Source organism: Lissotriton vulgaris, chromosome 2_2 (assembly GCF_964263255.1).
Source record: "Lissotriton vulgaris chromosome 2_2, aLisVul1.2, whole genome shotgun sequence".
NCBI classification, from domain to species: Eukaryota; Metazoa; Chordata; class Amphibia; order Caudata; family Salamandridae; genus Lissotriton; species Lissotriton vulgaris.
The window spans coordinates 296,089,517-296,108,527 of NC_141688.1; the positions used below are offsets into that span (position 1 = coordinate 296,089,517).

Below are 19,011 nucleotides of genomic sequence, written 5' to 3' on the forward strand. Positions count from 1 at the left end.
CTATTGGCATTGTAAATGACCATTCCTTTTATATATCTGTTTTGAAAACATGCAAGCGGTGCGTAAACACGCACTTTGTGCTTATAGTCGTTGCTTATGAGAAGTAAGGCTGGCAATAACTGCGCCTCTTTTACTGCCAGCCTTGCTTCTCGTAAGACAAGACTATAAGTGTTTACGCACTGCGTGCAGATTTTCAAAACAAATTAATAAAAGGCACTGTACTATACAATGCCGATAGCTGCCACCTCGCTGCAGGCCATTGAGACAGGTTTTTAGTCCAGGGCTTTTCTGGAACAAATCTTAGTTCACTGATGTTTCAGTCCAATTTGTTACAGTGGAATCATTCCTTTAACAATATTTCCCAGAACTCACTAGGCTATCAAATGAAAGGCCAGCCCTAGAAACAATGTCTTGATGACAAGGAGCTACGTGGCATCAACCGTACGTGCTCTCAACACCTATTCATGTTTTACCTAGAAAGGCTAGTGACTACTAGAAGAACGGCAATCACTGAATCGAGTGTGTGAAAAAGTCCCCATACCAGTGCTTAATTTGAGCCTGTGGTTTCCGGTGATCCGCACCATTACTAAATGACAACCTGCCACATGGTAGCACTGTTTGTCTAAATTAAAGATGATCACATAACATAATAGTTGTTCATTCATTAAACACAAATTTAAGAGGACTAATACCTGCTGCCCAAGCAATTTTAATTGCTATGGGGGCCTGGAGTATTCTGAATTGTCACACTAATAAGAGTGTGATGGTTAGTAGTTGTGTTGGTACTGTCATTAGCAGCGCTGGCAGGAGCAATGGGTGGTGCAAGCTGCCTGTCTCATGAGGATGGGCCAGGCACCTCTTCTATTACACATTAAGCACTTGAAATATATGTAATATTTGGAAACTTGTAGAGTCTAACCCTCATGTCTACACAAGCACAATCCACACTGCTACAGCACTCCCCTTTGAGCTTTTTCACACAAACATGTTCCTATCCAGCCCAAGGGATATTGTCTCATGTGGTTTACTGAGAACTGTGCTGGACGTTATTTAAGTACTTCAGATACACAGGAGCCAAGTCAAGTCAAAAGATTTGTATAGCGCGCTACATACCCAGAGGGTCTCAAGGCGCTTGAAGAAGGGTGGGGAGTTATTTGTCGAATATCCACGTTTTGAGTTGCTTTCTGAATGCTAGGTGGTTCTGAGTAAGGCGAAGGTGAGTGGGAAGTGAGTTCCAAGTTTTAGCTGCTAGGTAGGAGAAGGATCTACCTCCCATGGTGGTTTTGTTGATGCGAGGTACAGTAGCAAGGGCTTGCTTGGAGGATCGTAGCTGGCGTGAGGGGGTGTAGAAGGATAGTCGTGTGTTGAGGCATTCGGGTCCGATTTGTGTGCGTGGGTTAGGAGCCGGAAAGGGATCCTCTTATTGACGGGGAGCCAGTGGAGGTTTTTCAGGTGATCAGAGATGTGTTCTTTACGCGGGATGTCTAATATGAGCCTGGCTGAGGCGTTCTGGATGCGTTGTAGTTTCTTCTGGAGTTTTGCGGTGGTGCCGGCGTAGAGGGTGTTTCCGTAGTCCAGTCGGCTCGTGATCAGAGCGTGGGTGACTGTTTTTCTAGTTTCGGTAGGGATCCAGCAAATTGTTTTTTTGAGCATGCGAAGAATGTTGAAGCAAGATGAAGAAACGGCGTTGACTTGTCTGTTCATCGAGAGTGAGGAATCCAGGATGATGCCCAGGTTCCGTGCGTGGTCCGTCGGGGTGGGTGCTTTTCCAAGGGCCTCTGGCCACCAAGAGTCGTCCCAGGCGGAGGGGGAGGTACCTAGGATGAGGACTTCTGTTTTGTCTGAGTTCAGTTTCAGACGGCTGTGCTTCATCCATTCGGCTACTTCTTTCATTCCTTCGTGTAGGTTGGTTTTGGCCGTGTTAGGGTCTCTGGTGAGTGATAGGATCAGTTGAGTGTCGTCGGCGTAGGAGATGATGTTGAGGTTATGTTGGCGTGCGATGGCTGCGAGGGGGCTCATGTAAACGTTGAAGAGGGTGGGACTGAGTGAGGACCCTTGAGGTACTCCGCAGATGACTTCAGTAGCCTCTGACTTGAATGGTGGAAGGCGGACTCTCTGGGTTCTTCCGGAGAGGAACGAGGTGATCCATTCCAGTGCTTTTCCTTGGATTCCGATGGTTTTGAGGCGCTGTAGAAGGGTGCTGTGGCAGACTGTGTCGAAGGCTGCGGAGAGTTCGAGGAGGATGAGGGCGACTGTGTCTCCATTGTCCAGTAGAGTACGAATGTCGTCTGTTGATGCGATGAGGGCTGTTTGAAACAAAACCCCTAAAGCACATGATGTTGTGGGAAAAGTGGCAAATTTACATGCACTGGTCTTCGTGCGGCATTTTCAACACAATGGTCATGCGCTGCTTTGTCAACTTCTCAGTAAAAAAACAAGTTAGAAAAGCAACTCACTGCAAGGATAGTGAGTGCATCCTAGACTGATCAAAAGGACAAGTGTAACTCTAAAGTCTACAACTAATGGAAGGAGGTGTTAGGCGTGTATGTCTTCAGAGGTAAGGACTCCATAAAACAGTCTTTACGGGTTGTGTAAGGGTAACAAAGTGTAGCATACTATAGGAGACCATTATGACCAGTATACAATCAGCCCAAGGATATGAATATCTTTGTGAATGTTCGTATTAAGGTAACTGAAGTTCATGAAAGCCATTACATAGTAAGATCTACCAAAATATAAAACTACATTTATGGAACAACAACTCCTACCAAAAGTAATAAAAACACTATATAAATGAGATAGACAGAAGGTGTGTAAATTGAATGTTTCAAGAAGCGGTTCACTTCTCTACATATTTACAAGTACTGTACAGTATCATCGTGACATCATTTTTACTTAAATAACACATTTTTAAAGGTATTTGCAGATTGTGCCCAGGTTTGCCTGGGATGTTGGGATACTGCTCATCATCCCACTAGTGTACCAGGCCCAGTATAGGAGGATGCTGGATCGTATTTGCAGATTGTGCCCCGGTTTGCCTGAGATGTTGGGATGCTGCTCATCATCCCACTGCTGTACCATGGCCCATTATAGGAGGATGCTTGATCGTATTTGCAGATTGTGCCCCGGTTTGCCTGGGATGTTGCTCATCATCCCACTGGTGTACCTCGGCCCAGTATAGGAGGATGCTGGATCTAACATCCTGTCCACCATATTCCTTACTAAGCAGTGTGGTAACAGAAGAATAATGCAGCGTGGGGAATGTTGATAAAACCATCGTCTCATATGAAGGATTGCCCTGCTACGGGCATGATAGCAATGCCAATGGTAAGAGACCTAACCGAACTAAGTATGTGTTTCCTTGGACCATCAATCAGACACCGCTCAGTTCTCCAGGAAACATTATGATCTGATGTTCTTCTGAACGCCCATTAGGTCTTCCAACCATGCTTTTGCCTATGTATAAATGAGATTTCATAGGGGTACCAGTGGGAGAGTCCTACAACTCAGGAAGAGCATTTTCCGAGTCCTTTCTCTACATTGCTGAGCCAAGAATGTTTCTGAGACCCATACAAGGTTGTCCTGTTCTTTAACTGTATTAAGAAGGCCGGCTTCAAAATGTATCCATATAAGCACCAGAATTGCCACTGGAAAGAAATGTATACCACTTTTTCCAGGGAGTGAAAAGTGCATCCTCCGTTCAGCAGGTTAGTGTAGTCTTTTGGATAAATGTTTGAGTAATCGTGAAAAGGTATACCGCAAACTCGAGAACTCTTAGCAACAGTCGATTCCCTGTACCTCCGACCCCAGCAATGCAGCAGGGCTGACCTTCACTGTGTTTAGTCCAGTGGCTGTGAAGCAGTGTTAATTATTATTTTCTTTCTTTGAACCAGACGCTAGCAGCAGTTACATTGTTTGTTGCCACAAATTTACATCAAACCCTACTTTTAGAAATCAACTGACTAGCAACAGAAAGGGTAGCCTCACACAATGAAATGCACCAAATTCAGTTACAGTATAAAATAGAAGCAACAGTCTTCTGGTGGTAATTTTGTGGATAAGGGCATGTAGTAATATTTGTTTATCGAAAGCATAACACATCAGGTAGTATTCTGCTTAAAATTTACCAGATCCTCTGAACTTTGTTTTTATACATATAGCCAGTATATTCTTGAACAAGAATAATGATATTTTAGAAGAACGATGCTTTATTGCAAACATTTAACTGTATATTTTAATTCCATGATAATGCAAGTGTCTTTATTTAAAGCAGGCTACTGTAAATGGCCCTAGGATTGTTAACATGGTAACTAACCCAAGAGCAGTGAAAAGCAAGGGCATGCCCAGCATGGCAAACATCCTGTCTTCCCAAATATCCATGCACATTTGAGTTGTGTGCGTGCCTCGACTTATCCTCTGTGTTTAATACCGACGGATAAACTGACTTGCTATAGAACAACTTGGCTTGATTTAAGATTAATTTGTCCACCCACCTGGAAATTCCTCCCTTACACAAGAACTATTCTCTGAATCAGTCATTTTCCGGGTGCGTCCCCAGAATATGAATGGCCCTTCCTTCTCCAATGGGTACCTTATTTCACATAATTCAAAAGAGAACAAAAAGAAACGAGCGTGAGGCTCACCACAAACACATGTGCACACAAAGTCTCTCACACATTGTAATCAATGAGCAACAAACTCGCACACACGAAAACCAATGAGCATCAGACATGCACAAGCACACACAAAAACACACACTACACAGAAATGCAACTAATTAAACCCACATATTAAACACAATACACACACGCATTCAATCGACAACATTCGTAAATAGTGAAAACAATAAAACAGATGCAAAATGAAGGCAATGTAAATAGAGGAAATACATTTAATAAGATGAACATACTGTAATGAATGTGACTTCTCACCAATAAGCCACACCCAACCCCTGCGCACCCACTATGGAGGCAAATAACACCACTGCACCTCTAAATAATACACGTTTGCACAGCACTCTCACTCCGGAGGCAATAAGACAAATTCAGGTGCTTTTTAAGATAAAATACACAAATGTATTAATGCAACATTTTAAAAAGGCAGGCCGAATATATCTGTCATGGCAGACTCAAAGAAAACTGTTGATTAATGCAATGTTCAAAAAGGTAAGCCAAATATATCAGTAAATGCAGATTCCCAAAATATCAAATGAATGATTAAATGAACAATTGAAATAGAATGCAGAATATACAGATAGCAAAGAATAGAAAATATATTCAATAGAAAGAGTGATTAGGAACTCTACACCGATTGAATTTGCATGCCCGCTCAAGCTGTAGGAAGTCCGTCAAACAGCCCAGGTAGACGTTTTAATCAGGACCCAAGTTCTCTCACCTCCACAGCAATACGTCTATTCTGTGGTGAACTTCCCACCTGGCCCCTGTCGGCTCACAGCTAAAATATCATTACTAAACGTAGGACGAAGCTTCTAGAAAACTCCGCTCCCTTTCTCATGGAAAAAACTCAGCCAGTTGCACCAGTCTCCGTCAAGGCCAAGCCCTTGTATTTTGATATCGAGGCAGATTTGCACATTCTACAGACAATATCTAGTTCACTCTGGTCAGTGAGGTGCGAAAAATAAGTGAGGAGCAGAAAGACCTTGAATATGAATCGCAAGCACTGCTGTGTAGGCAGGAGCAAGGCAGTCGTACATGAGGCCATGTCCAAGCCAATAGTAAGCACTCCTAATTAACAAGCAAGGGAAAGTCTGAAAGCAAGATGACATGAGACCATGTCAAAGTCGGAAAACCAGATGACGTGAGGCCATTTCAAAGCCAATAGTAAGCACTCCTAATTAACAAGCAAGGCAAAATCAGGTCAAAGCCAATAGTAAGCACTTATAATATAAATGTACTGTTCTACTCTGTGACCGCTCTCACTAAAAGAGGACAAGATTACAAGACAGAAGAGAAGCAGGCATATGCAGGACCGTCTCATATATCCAGGCTAGGGTAAAATAGCACACTGAAGTCAGTTAAAATGGTGGTAGTTGAGGGTCATCATAGGGTGCCAAATAACAAGAGCACCTCTATTATTACACATACTTAATACATGAATTTGACGCTGGCGGGACCTGTTGAGGTGGGTGTGACTTTTACTGGCCTGCTGGCACCCGCGGGTTGCAGCACTTACAAAGTGCAGGCAGCACATTTGTGTCATGGCGTAGCGGGAAGACCCCCAGGAGCGGAGGGAGGAGGTAGGGTAGAGCCGCAGATGCTATGGGAGGAGGGAGTATTGAAGAGGCGTTGTCGCCTTATGGGGAAGGTTACGCTTCCGATGAGTGGGGAGAGGGCTCTTAATGCAAAGGTAGGATAGCAAAAGAGCTTTAAGGAGCGCGCCGCAGCGTGCAAAACAAAAGAAAGGCTGCACCTGCCTCATGCCCGGTGATACCACACTCCACACCCAAAAGCCCTCTCTCCCACAGGCTTCGTTTCCATAAGGAGAGGCACCGGGGAACCCTCAAGAGCAGACAAGTCCTTGGGTCATGGAGGGAGCGCAGACTTTGTTGTCCGCAGCCCTTCTAGTGAGACGCGCTATATGTGGTGTTTTGTTTTTCAGAGAGTAACCAGGTGCAAGACCAAGTACAATGGCGATGAGGAAACAATATAGCCATTTAGTGACCTTTCGCCTGTAAACTGCAGCTCTGCCGAAATAAATGCCTCGCCAGGATTACTGCCAGGTGGTATTGCAATTTTCATACGGGGCAACCGGGTAGTGCAATGCCGGGAGTATTTAGGTGCTCAGTGTGAGAAATACGCACTAGTAGGACGGATATTTCTGCCAATGCGTCTGCGCATGGCCTCGTCCAGCTAGGGGCGCTTGGGAACTTTATAAATCTAGAGATGGTGGAAGTGTTAGCTGCCATGCTTAAGCGTATTTTGTATTGGCTGCTACTCCGAGGAAAAGGAAGCCGTGCGGCCGCTATAGTTAAAGCATGCCGCGCTGCCAAAAATAGAAATAAATAATGTAGAAGAAAGTTTGCAAGTTGGGCACGTGCAGCCGTCGACGCTAATGAAAATCTAAAAGTAAACGCCTTGCTGAAACCTTCAGCGCGGCGCCCGGAAGGAGATGAAAAGCACAGTCAGCAGAGTGTGGAACGCGAGTGCGCAGTGTTTACATTAATTAAGCAAAGAAATCTTCCTAAGGGTGAATACAAGCAATACAGTACGTACAGGGCAAAAGGTCCAGTCACGATGGGCTGTCACAAAAGGAGACGGGGCGGTAACAAGGAGGGACAAAGAAACCTCATTATCAATCGGAAGCCAGCATTTACGATGGACGATGACGCCAGGCAAAGGAAAATATGGGCGGGGCTTCCACACCTTTTCTACATATAACCCTACTACAGCAAGCCTCGCAGAGCGAGCAGCAAATGCGCTGCAACGCTAGGCTCGACCCAAAATTGGGACATGTTAAATAAAGCTGATACGCCCCCTAAAAGGATCCTTAAAATAAACGCACCCACCGATATATATATATAATGTAAAAAGAATTATGTTGTTACCTGCCAGGCGCTGCTGAACACCGTCCGATCTTGACTGCAAAGATCAGCTTACTAATCAAGCATTTGCAATGCAATAGATTTTGTATTAGTGAAACTTTGAGCTATTGGTGATGCAAATGCTAATGTTTGTTATTTTATTTTTTGAGTTAAAAAATATCCCAACCGTAACATAGTACTAAAAGATATTCCACGAAGGAAGGAAAGGGTGCATTACCACGGGCTTTTACTAGGTATCCCTGTGGAGTTGTAAAAGGAACTCTGTTAGCCACAAGAGGTACTGCACCCTTAATGCAATTATAAAGAGAAAGATTGCAGCTCAGCATACATTTCCATTTATTTTTATTGGAAGTGAGATTTTTGTTAGCTTGCATTTTAAAAATGCACAATTGTTGTTTATTTAAATGGTACCTTTTTAAAACGCATGCTAGCAAAAATATATTCAACATTTTATTACAGTAAAAAACATTACCTGTATATATTATGTTAGTATTGTAGTTTCTAATAAAAAATAATAATATAATGTGAATTTTATCAGATGCAACAGTATTGTATAATACCATACAGCTAATGTTTCAGATTGTTACTTTTTTTAAATGAGCACGTCAAACTTATGTATTGTATTTTTACATTTTTAAGGATTAAAAAAGTGAGTAACATAATATATACAGCTAATGTTTTTTTTTTTTTTTTTTGATAATCATTTTTTTGCTTAATTCTTTCCCACGCTCTTCCTCAGGTACGTGATCATATCCCGGGACGAGAGCGAGCAGAACCTCAAGGCCTTCCAGCACAGCGAGAAGATTTACTTCCGCGCATGCCGGGATATCCAGCCCGAGGAGAGGCTTCGTGTCTGGTACAGCGAGGACTACATCAAGCTGCTTCACAGCATATCCCAGGAGACCATCGACAGGAACCTAACTAGAGGTAAACCAGCCTTCGCTCAAACTGCTTTGGGTTTCACTCTGCTCAGTCAGTTAGCCCACTTCCTCCTCCGTGCCCAGTTGCTGCCTCTTTTATCCAGCCTCTGTTGCTTGAAGTCGCTGAAACATTGCAGAACTATTGGTAGGACACCGAAGCACACCAGTCATTCCTGTTCCATGGAACAGGCCTGGAATATGCGCAGCATATCTGCTGTGAGGGATATAAATCCGGTTTAACATGTTTGACAGCTTAATGCATGTTTTCACAGATAAATCAAAGTCTTTGTTTCTACCCCTTCCTGCTCTGCCTCCATATTCCTATTTTTGACCACAATAGAAAGACAGAGGCTTCACCTATTGGTTAGAACAGAAGTAAGCCAGACACCCAGTACTAAATGGGGATGAGAGCAGGAAACCAGCATCTGTATATTTTAAGAGTTCTTTTAGGATAGCATATACATTGACCGGTAAATCTGTCTTCTCGTTACTTCTTAAAGACATCAGGACTGTTTCTAAAATCTGATGGTGGCTGCCAGACTCCACAGTGGTTGAGGCATTCACTGAGGCCATATATAGCAGAAATTGTGCTTGCAGTGTTGAGACTCTTTCTGCTTACAAGTTTTGGATGGCAAGCAATACTCATGTCAAGGAAGGCGTATTAGGACAACATGACTGTAGGGTAGAAAGGCTCCCTTTGCTACATAAGAGTGAGGGTTTTCCACCAGGCTGCGGCCTCTATGGTAATGGAAACTTCTAAGTGACATTGTTAGGCGGTCTCTCAGGGTTTTCTACATGCTCTTGTAGCTCCTTTCTCTCTCTCTCTCTCTCTCTCTCTCTGGCCTGTTTCTGAATCCAAGTCACTGAGGTGACTTCTAGGACTCTACATTCTACTTCCTTACCTAGGACTGTCCCCTTTTCTTGTAAAACTCAGCACTGCATGCGTAGACAGAAGAAGGGACCCTACTGCCTGGATATGTGCGAGTGCCAGTCAATCTGAGTTCTCCCGATAGAGATAAGACTAAATGTACAGATGCTATGAATTCAACACGAAAGACCCCAACAACAGTATGAATTTATGTATTTACATGAGCGCCTCCATCAGCTTGGGGAATATTCATGCGTGTTGGATGACCAATATGGATTCCCTACTCGTGCAATATGTACTGCGAGGCTGTACAATAATATGGTGGTAGTAAAGCACACTGAGCATTAATGATAGAAACTTCAACAAAGCCAGCCAAGGTAGTTAAATAAATCATGCATTTTGAAAGGTAATTCTATAAGTTGGTCTCTGCTGGAACAAAGCTGTGATCAGCAGGTCAAATGTTTCAATCCCTGCATGGCCAACTCAGGCGTCCATCCTCCTGAATGAAGGTAAATTGACAACAATGAGCAGGTAATAGTAAAATCTGTGTTTTACAATGCTTAAAAATGGCAGACAAGCAGTTTGAAGCACTGTATAAAGAACAAGGTCAAATTATTATAATAAATATTCATACCTTCACAAGGATACTAAACATTTCTATCAGCTGAAATCACAGGATATCTAATTTAGTCACAACATCTATAGTTATACTAGATTAATAGCTACAATACTTAAATAGATAACTGGTAAATTACGTTTTTGCAATTTCAACTTAAAGTTCATTCAATTTGTTAGCAGTAAAAAATTGTGCTTTTGGAAATGAAGGCTTGAACGCCTTTTTACCTCGTAAGTTAAAATGGGTTAGGAATGCGATTTTAGATGCAGCTTTATTCTGAAGAAGAATCATGTTTGTTTGTTGTGCACATAAAATGCTCCTTTTTTCTTTCATAATTCAAGAATTCAGTCAAATACATGCTGATGCTCATAGCATACTCAGTATGCTGAATTATAGCCCAGTTACTTCAGTAATGAAGTTCAAATCAAAATAAACGTGACCTTCTTCCATTCCCTCTTAGTGCTTCACCTCTTTTTTTTATTGTAAATGAGCAGCGCTTCCCTAACCTGCAGCTTTAAAGCGGGGTATGCATTCATCATGTTAGCTTCTTTTCACAAAAACACTTGTAAATGCCTTACTTTAACCTGCAATGTAAACTTCTCTTAAGTCACAAAAATTACTGCTTAGAAGTAACTGGTTTTGATTTTCGTTTATCTGTGAAGCTGTCTCTTTAAATTCTTGTTTTTCCTATATAAGATTTCACCCAGAACTCATGCGCTGACAGTGAAAGCTAAAAGAACTTAAAAAGGGCATGGAGCCCACCCATTACTTACCATTGGTTGGGTCCCACGCCACTCTTGTTTCCTTGCTCTATTAGTGGGTGCCTCCTCCTCGTCCCAGTGTGGAGCACAGACCAGGTACTGCTTCCCATGGCCCATGTCCTTCCAACAGCCACAGGCTTCTTAAGGTACTCTTTTTATTTTTTGTATTTACTTTTCGTTATCTTCATCATTCTTTTTAACCCACTCATAAAGCCGCCATTGTTTCTGTAGTAGGGGATCTCTGTGTATAGTCATAATCTAGTGAATAGTCCCGCCCATGTGCGTGGACCCCGGCAATCAAAAATAATCTCTTAAGTTGTCAAATCATGCAGAAACTGCAAAGACACTTAAGAGAGAATTTAAAGACAAATGACAAATAATCAGCCTATATCCACAGGCTACACTGTCCAGTACTTCAACTAGAAATTCCACCAAACAACACCACACACAACACAGCCTGCCGAGTTTCTACCATAGAGAAACTTGCCTCTACCAGTAAAAGACTCTTGAATGATAGAGAGGAAGGCATGGACAGACAAGCCCCATAGGCTGCCATTATGTGGCTTAAATAGGATACTGTGCCTTTAAGAGGACTTTCCAGAACTTTCTCCCAGTATCCCAGAATGCACAGCAGGTCCCTTTTACTTCCAGTTCTTTTTTCCGGCTCCTGCTAACAGGACCCTTGCATTGAGCTCTCCCTTTTTTCAAGGGTTTATTGGATTTTTTGTCACTTTTTTGGATAAAAGTGTTTGAGTTTATATTCCTTGGTGCTTCTCTACTCTCCTGTGTGTTTGTTCAGGCTTTTTAGGGCTCTAAAATGCCTGGTCTTTTCGACAAATGCCCAGCATGTGGAAGGAAGAATGCCAAGAGTGATCCACACAACGTCTGCATTGTCTGTCTTCCTGAAGCACATGTCCCTGAAGACTGTGACATCTGCCAGCAACTTTCAGCAAGGACCCTGAGGGACAGGCTGAAGATTAGGCTTCAAGGCCTTGAAGAGAGACGACTGCAGGCTGCAGGTGGGTCTGAGCAGGCTGGGAAGGTTCACTCTGCCTCTGCTGAGACCTCTGGGGGGCTCCCCAGGGGGAGGAAGACCAGCAAACGGTCCCCGTCTCCGTCGGCGTCGATTGCATCGACGACGACGTCGAGAGGGATGACGACGGTGTGTTCTCATCCAGGGGATACTCATCAATAGTCATAATCTATGAATAATCCCCCCCCATGTGCGGGATCCCGGAGCATATAGAAAATACATATAAATATATATGTATATATATGTGAAAACATATTTGCAGCCTAAAAACATTTCCCAACTGGCAAAATTTGCCGCAAAATTACATACATACAGTAGTACTCTTCCAAAACCTAAGGAAGAAAGAGAGCAGAAAACATTTGTATACAACAATGCTTTATTGCCATAGGAAAAACCTGTAATTGCAGGCATTTGCCAGTAGGCTGCAGTAGAGTATAAAGCAAACAAAGAAAACTGACACCTTGCCTTTAAGGCATTAGAGTAGGGGTGCTGTGCCTTTAAGACCTGCAGGCAATCCCCTGCTCCCATGGTGCACCACAGGTGACAGTTGGGTCAGTTCTTTTTTCCGGCTCCTTCTGTGAGGATCCTGGAGCTTGAGCTCTTCAGTTTTCAACTGAAATTGTTTTTTGAGAGAATTTTCTCTTATATTTCGACATTTTTTGAATAAATAAGGCTTCTGATTTATTTTTCTGTGGTAACCCACAAGAATTTCCTGTCAGAATGCCTGCTCTGTTCCGGAAATGTCCTTCTTGTGACAAAAAGATGGCTCTGACTGACCCACATTCTGTGTGTATTGTGTGCCTTCCATCTTCACACATTCCTGATCAGTGCCATCACTGTAAAAAATTTAAAAGTCGGACTCTTCGCGACAGGGAGAAGATTCGACTTCATGCCATGCAGGAGATGGACAAAAGTCACGAGGTGGCTGCTTCCACAGCCCCTAGATCTCCTCCTACAAGCAAGCACGGCCAAAAACGGCGTCATTCCACTTCTCCTGTCCCCAGAAAGAGGAATGAAGGTCGAAGAACTCCGTCGAGGTCGCCGTCGAAAAGGCCCAGATCATCTTCACGACGTCGAAGATCTCCGCCGCAGTCAAGTAAGTCTGCGTCGAGGCGCCATGTTTCGGGCTCGAAGTCCATGGCTGCTACTACATCTAAGTCTCCGTCGATGTCGTGGCTTCCGTCGACGTCGAGACACTCTCCGCCGCCCCAGAAGGGATAGGCGTCGAGAGCTAGGACGGCATCTAGGTCGCCGCTGGCTAGCGGGCCGCCGTCGAGAGGGACTGTCAGATCCCATCCTTCGACGTCAAGGAGGTCGATGCCGAGGCGATGCCAGGAAAGGTCGCCGTCGACGCGACGTCGAGGAAGATCATCGTCGAGACAACGTCATGAGGTATTTCCACCTGATCGACGTCGAGGGAGATCGGCGTCGAAGTCTCCGGATCGACGTCAAGGTTCTCAGTCGAGCCTTTCACGACGTGATCGATCACCGTCGAGAGCATCAAGACACCGCTCGACGCCACCAGTCACCCAGACGTCTTCGACGTCGAGGATTTCGCCATCGAGGGATAAAGTGACGGCAGAGGTGGAGTCCCCTGGTTCTAAGACTTAAGAAGGAAAATCATCATCTCCTGGCTTGAACATCGTGCAGGTCTCCCCAGAATCTTCGCCCAGATCTGCGGGCAGCTTGATTTCTCAACATCCTCAAGGGGCTGTATCTGGACAGAGTAGTCCGGGCTCGGATTACTCCCGTACATATTCCCCGTCTAAGGCAAAGACTCCAGCCAAACCAGCTAGATCTCCTCGGAGTCCCAGGATTTCACCCAGGCCGAGATCTCGAGTCAGATCACGTTCTCCAGTGCAGCAAAGGACACCTGTCAGACCAAGATCTCCAATCCGGCCAAGACCGAGGTCTCCATCAAGACATTGCTCTAGGTCCAGGGACAGTCACAGCAGGAATCATGACAGGTCCCATAAGAGGCGGCGTACAAGATCTTCCACAAGGTCGTCCTCGTCTAGGTCGTCTTACCGAGATTATTCTCCGACCTACTCCTCTACGCCTTCTTCCCGAGTCTATCCAATTGATGACCTCGCGACTTTCTCCGATGTACTGGTCAGGGGAGCAAAAAAGCTGAATATCACGCTGCACACTCCAGTGGTTCCCACTTCTGTGATTTTTGATACCCTCCGTCATCGTACAGCGCCCAGGCCTCTACTTCCTTTGGTCCCCGGCCTCCTAGAACCAGCTATGGCTACTTTCCTCACACCAGCAGTGGTGGGATCTGTTCCATCTCGGATAGCCAAAAAGTACAAGGCCCCTGCAGATGATCCCTTGTTCCTCAGATCGGATCCTCCTGCGGATTCCATCATTGTGGCGGCTGCCATGAAGTCCCATGCAGGCTCTACTTCTTCCTCAGTACCACCTGAAAAAGATAGTAAACTTATGGACTCTTTTGGTAGGAAGGTATGCAACACCTCTTCTTCCTTTATGAAGGTGGCTAGCGCCTCTGCCTTGCTTGGAAGGTACGACAGGTGCCTTTGGGACTCCCTGACTCGCTTTACAGACAAGCTCCCCAAGGAAGATCGCCAAGATTTTCTGGAGACTTTACAGGAGGGAGGCCTTGTAGCCAATCAAGTTATTAGCGCCGCAGTGGATGCCTCTGACCTTGCGGCTCATGGCTATTCAAGTGGTATTTGTTCCCGGCGTTCGGCCTGGCTCCGCCTGACAGGGCTCAAACCAGACGCCCAGAAGATTTTGAATTTGCCCTTCAATGGAAAATCGCTGTTTGGTCCACACACGGACGACGAAATGTCCAAAATGAAGGCAGAAATGGACACTGTCAAAGCTGTGGGATTAGAAAAGCGCAAGGAGTTCAAGAAACACTTTCGCCAAGGAGACAGGAAGTCCTTCCAACAGAGGGTTCAAACCCCTCAGTGGCAATCCCAGTCTCAGCAGAAGACGCAGTTCCAGCAGCGTCGTCCTGGCAGAGGAAGAGGTGGCAATAACAGACAGCAGCCCTCCTCAAAGCAGCCTCCTAAGCCCTGAGCCATTGCTTCCTCCACGTCTGTTCACCACTCCGGTGGGAGGGAGTGTTTCTCATCCTCTGACAGAGTGGGAATCCATAACAAAAGACAGATGGGTGCTGAATATTGTGCAGCATGGTTACTTGCTGAGGTTCAAATCTCCTCCTCCGCAGGTTCTCCCCCAATCGCAACATCTTCCACTTTACAAGAGTCAATTGCTACAAGACGAAGTCTCCGTCCTTCTAGAGAAAATGGCCATAGAGGAGGTTCCCTCAACTCACAAAAATCAAGGAGTGTACTCCCGATATTTCCTGGTTCAAAAACGAGGAACTGTCAAAGAATACAGGCCCATTCTAGATCTTCGAAGGCTAAATAAATTCATACGAAAAGAAAAGTTCCGTATGCTCGCCCTGCACCAGATCTTCCCACATCTTCATCAGGGAGACTGGATGTGTGCCATCGACTTGCAGGACGCCTACTTCCACATTCCAGTGTCAATCAAGCATCGGAAGTTTCTAAGGTTTCAGATTGGACGTCGTCACTACCAATATCGAGTGCTGCCGTTTGGCCTGAAATCTGCACCTCGGACATTCTCCAAGTGCATGGCGGTGGTGGCTGCTTTTCTCCGCAAAAGAAAGATCTTCGTCTATCCATATCTAGACGATTGGCTGTTGAAGAGCTCCACCCCGTCGCTGCTTCAGAACAATCTGTCGTTCTGCCTCAAACTGATGGAGTCGTTGGGTCTTCACGTCAATCTGAAGAAATCAGTTCTCAACCCTTCCCAGCGGATCCACTACCTGGGTGCTTCTCTGGACTCACTTCAGGCAAGCGTGTGTCCTTCGGAAGAGAGGTTGTCATCTATGCTCCTGAAGGGTCGCCTTCTTCTGGACAATCAGGCCCCCACAGCCAGACAAGTGTCCTCTCTTCTGGGATAGATGGCTTCATGCATTTACATTGTGCCCAATGCTCGCCTTCACATGAGACCTCTACAACAAGCCCTCGAAGATCAGTGGTCTCAGAGATCGGATCAGTGGGAAGACCGGGTCTTGCTTCCTCAAGAAGCCAGGGACTCGATCAGATGGTGGTTGAAACGATCCAATCTTCTCCGAGGAGTGCCATTCCATCGTCCTCCTCCATCTCAGTCAATTGTCACGGATGCCTCCCTTCAAGGCTGGGGTGCTAACATGGACCAACTCCAAGTTCAAGGCCTTTGGTCCGAGGTAGAGCAAGGCTACCATATCAACTTCCTGGAGCTTCGAGCAGTTCATCTTGCTCTCAAGTCTCTTTATCCTGCTCTGCGCACCAACCACCTCCAGGTTCAGACGGACAACACGACAACTATGTTCTATCTGAACAAGCAGGGAGGCACGAGGTCAAGAGTCTTGTCTCTGGAAGCACAAGCTATCTGGCACTGGCTCCAAGCAAGAGGCCTGTCCATCGTGGCAGTTCATCTACCAGGAATTCAAAACGTCCAAGCAGACTGCCTCAGCAGAATCTTCGTAGACGCGCACGATTGGGTGCTCAACGAGGAAGTGGCTCAAGAGGTTTTTCGATGTTGGGGCGTACCGGACGTAGACCTGTTCGCAGACGCGGCCAATACAAAATGCCCCGTCTTCGCATCCAGGTTCCCTCAACAGGGATCACTGGGGAATGGCCTTTTGATCAACTGGTCGCAGACGTTACTCTATGCCTTTCCTCCCCTGCCTCTGATCCCGGCGGTGATCCAGAAGTTCTACAGGACCAACACCAGAATGATCCTGATAGCACCAGAGTGGCCACGCCAGTAGTGGTACCCCAATCTTCTTCAGATGTCGGAGGTTCCTCACCGGCGCCTACCATGCCGTCCAGACTTGTTGACCAAAGACCAGGGGAAGGTGTTGCACCCCAACCTTCCTTCCCTTCGCTTGACGGCATGGCTCCTGAGGTCATCCAGTATGGACATTTAGACCTCCCAGCAGACTGCATGACTATTCTTAAAGAATCGAAGCGACCCTCCACTAGGTAGTCCTACGCTTTCAAGTGGAAGAGGTTCTTCTTATGGTGTCATGAGCACTCTCTTGACCCGGTACATGGCCAAGAGCAGGTGATTCTTCCATATCTATTGCATTTAGCGAGATCAGGCATGAAATACCCCTCCATCAAGGTTTATTTAGCTGCAATCATAGCATATAGGAAGTCTCCTAATCAGACATCTTTCTTCCTTATGCCTGTAGTTAAAGATTTCCTAGAAGGTCTAAAAAAAGTCTTCCCACCGGTGAGGTCCCCCTCCCCTCCCTGGGAGCTTAATATTGTACTGACTAAGCTGATGAGCGCTCCTTTCGAGCCTATACATAAGGCCTCTTTGCAGCACTTGACCTGGAAAGCTGCCTTTTTAGTGGCGATTACCTCTGCCCGTAGGGTCAGTAAAATCCAGGCCTTGTGTTGCAAGGAACCTTACACAGTTTTTCATGCCAATAGGGTGATCTTAAGGACGCACCCAAGTTTCCTGCCTAAGGTAGTTTCAGACTTTCATATCAACCAGTCTATTACCTTACCTACCTTTTTTCCTAATCCTTCCACACCCCCGGAGAGGTCATTACACTCTCTGGATCTCCGGAGGTTCCTGAAGTTCTACTTGTCAAAAACCCTGGCTCTGAGAAAGTCTGACCGGCTTTTTGTTAATTATGGCAGTACTAATACTGGCCTGTCAGCTTCTAAAAGGTCCATTTCTCGCTGGATTGTCTCCTGTATAACCTTAGCCTACCAACTAGCTAACAAGAACTTACAGGGTAAACCACATGCACATTCTACCAGAGGGAAAGCTTCCACTACAGCTCTCCTTCATAATGTTCCTATTTCTGAAATTTGTAAAGCGGCAACTTGGCGGTCTGTTCATACCTTTACCCGTCATTATTGCCTGGACTCAGATACTCAGGCCGATGCCAGAGTAGGGCAGGCCTCTTTGAGGAACTTGTTTGCATACGATGTATTTGCGATATATGTCTTAGTCGTTCTGTGAAGTTTTTATACTTCTTGCTCGTCCGCGAGACTTTGGGTATGAGCTTGCTAATCTATTCATAGATTATGACTATTGATGAGTATCCCCTGGATGAGAAGGATTAGTTACTTACCTGTAATCCTAGTTCTCATCCAGGGGTATACTCATCAAAGTCATAAGATCCCGCCCTCCTCCCCGGACGAGCAGAGTTACAAAGTTATGAGATGTTTTATTGTGGATCTCCTCAGGTGTTATGCACCTCCAAAAAGAACTGACCCAACTGTCACCTGTGGTGCACCATGGGAGCAGGGGATTGCCTGCAGGTCTTAAAGGTACAGTACCCCTACTCTAATGCCTTAAAGGCAAGGTGTCAGTTTTCTTTGTTTGCTTTATACTCTACTGCAGCCTACTGGCAAATGCCTGCAATTACAGGTTTTTCCTATGGCAATAAAGCATTGTTATATACAAATGTTTTCTGCTCTCTTTCTTCCTTAGGTTTTGTAAGAATACTACTGTATGTATGTAATTTTGCTGCAAATTTGGCCAGTTAGGAAATGTTTTTAGGCTGCAAATATGTTTTCACATATATATATATACATATATATTTATATGTATTTTCTATATGCTCCGGGATCACGCACATGGGCGGGGATTATTCATAGATTATGACTTTGATGAGTATACCCCTGGATGAGAACTAGGATTACAGGTAAGTAACTAATCCTTCCCCATCTCCCCGGGGCTCCGGGTCGAGACGGTGTGAGGATTCGACGTCGAAGGGCCTGGATAGGCCGCCGTCGAGACCACCGTCGACTGCATCTTCATCGCCGACGTCAGCGTCGAGCTATCGGCGTCGAAGAAGGAGCTACAGGCGTCAGCGCTCGCTGTCGAGGTGACACCGCTGGTCACCGTCGAGAGGACGATCGGCGTCGAGGGGATCCTCGACGTCGAGAACCTCGAGAAGGAGGAGTCGACGCTCGTCGTCGAGACTGGAACGGTCGACGTCGCGGAGGCGGCGTTCGGCGTCGAGGAAGAAGAGGTCCACGTCGCGGAGGCGGCGTTCGACGCCAGAGTCGCGGAGGCGACATTCGACGCCGGAAAAGCGACGCTCAGCGACGAGAAGGAAGAGATCGGCGTCTAGGAGTCGTTCCAACTCTCCTAAACGGCGCAGAAGGAGTTCTGGCGCCAGAAGTCAGGCTGGATCTAGTGGAGGGCGCAGGAGAAAGCGATCGCCTACTGGAGGGGCTGGGTC

At 45.7% G+C, this 19,011-nt stretch overlaps 1 protein-coding gene across 4 annotated transcripts in view; it reads left to right on the forward strand.

The window, feature by feature from the left end:
* The window catches only part of LOC147729330 (zinc finger protein 862-like), a 376,617-nt gene that overhangs the window by 256,217 nt on the left and 101,389 nt on the right, over window positions 1-19,011 (forward strand). For all 4 annotated transcript variants that reach the window (XR_015309189.1, XM_086959616.1, XM_086959615.1 and 1 more), the window contains exon 6: window positions 8,301-8,488. Coding sequence is in view for 3 of the 4 variants with exons in the window: in XM_086959616.1 (XP_086815742.1) it covers window positions 8,301-8,488 (188 nt within the window). In the remaining variant the exon portion in view is untranslated. The remainder of the gene's footprint in view (window positions 1-8,300; window positions 8,489-19,011) is intronic.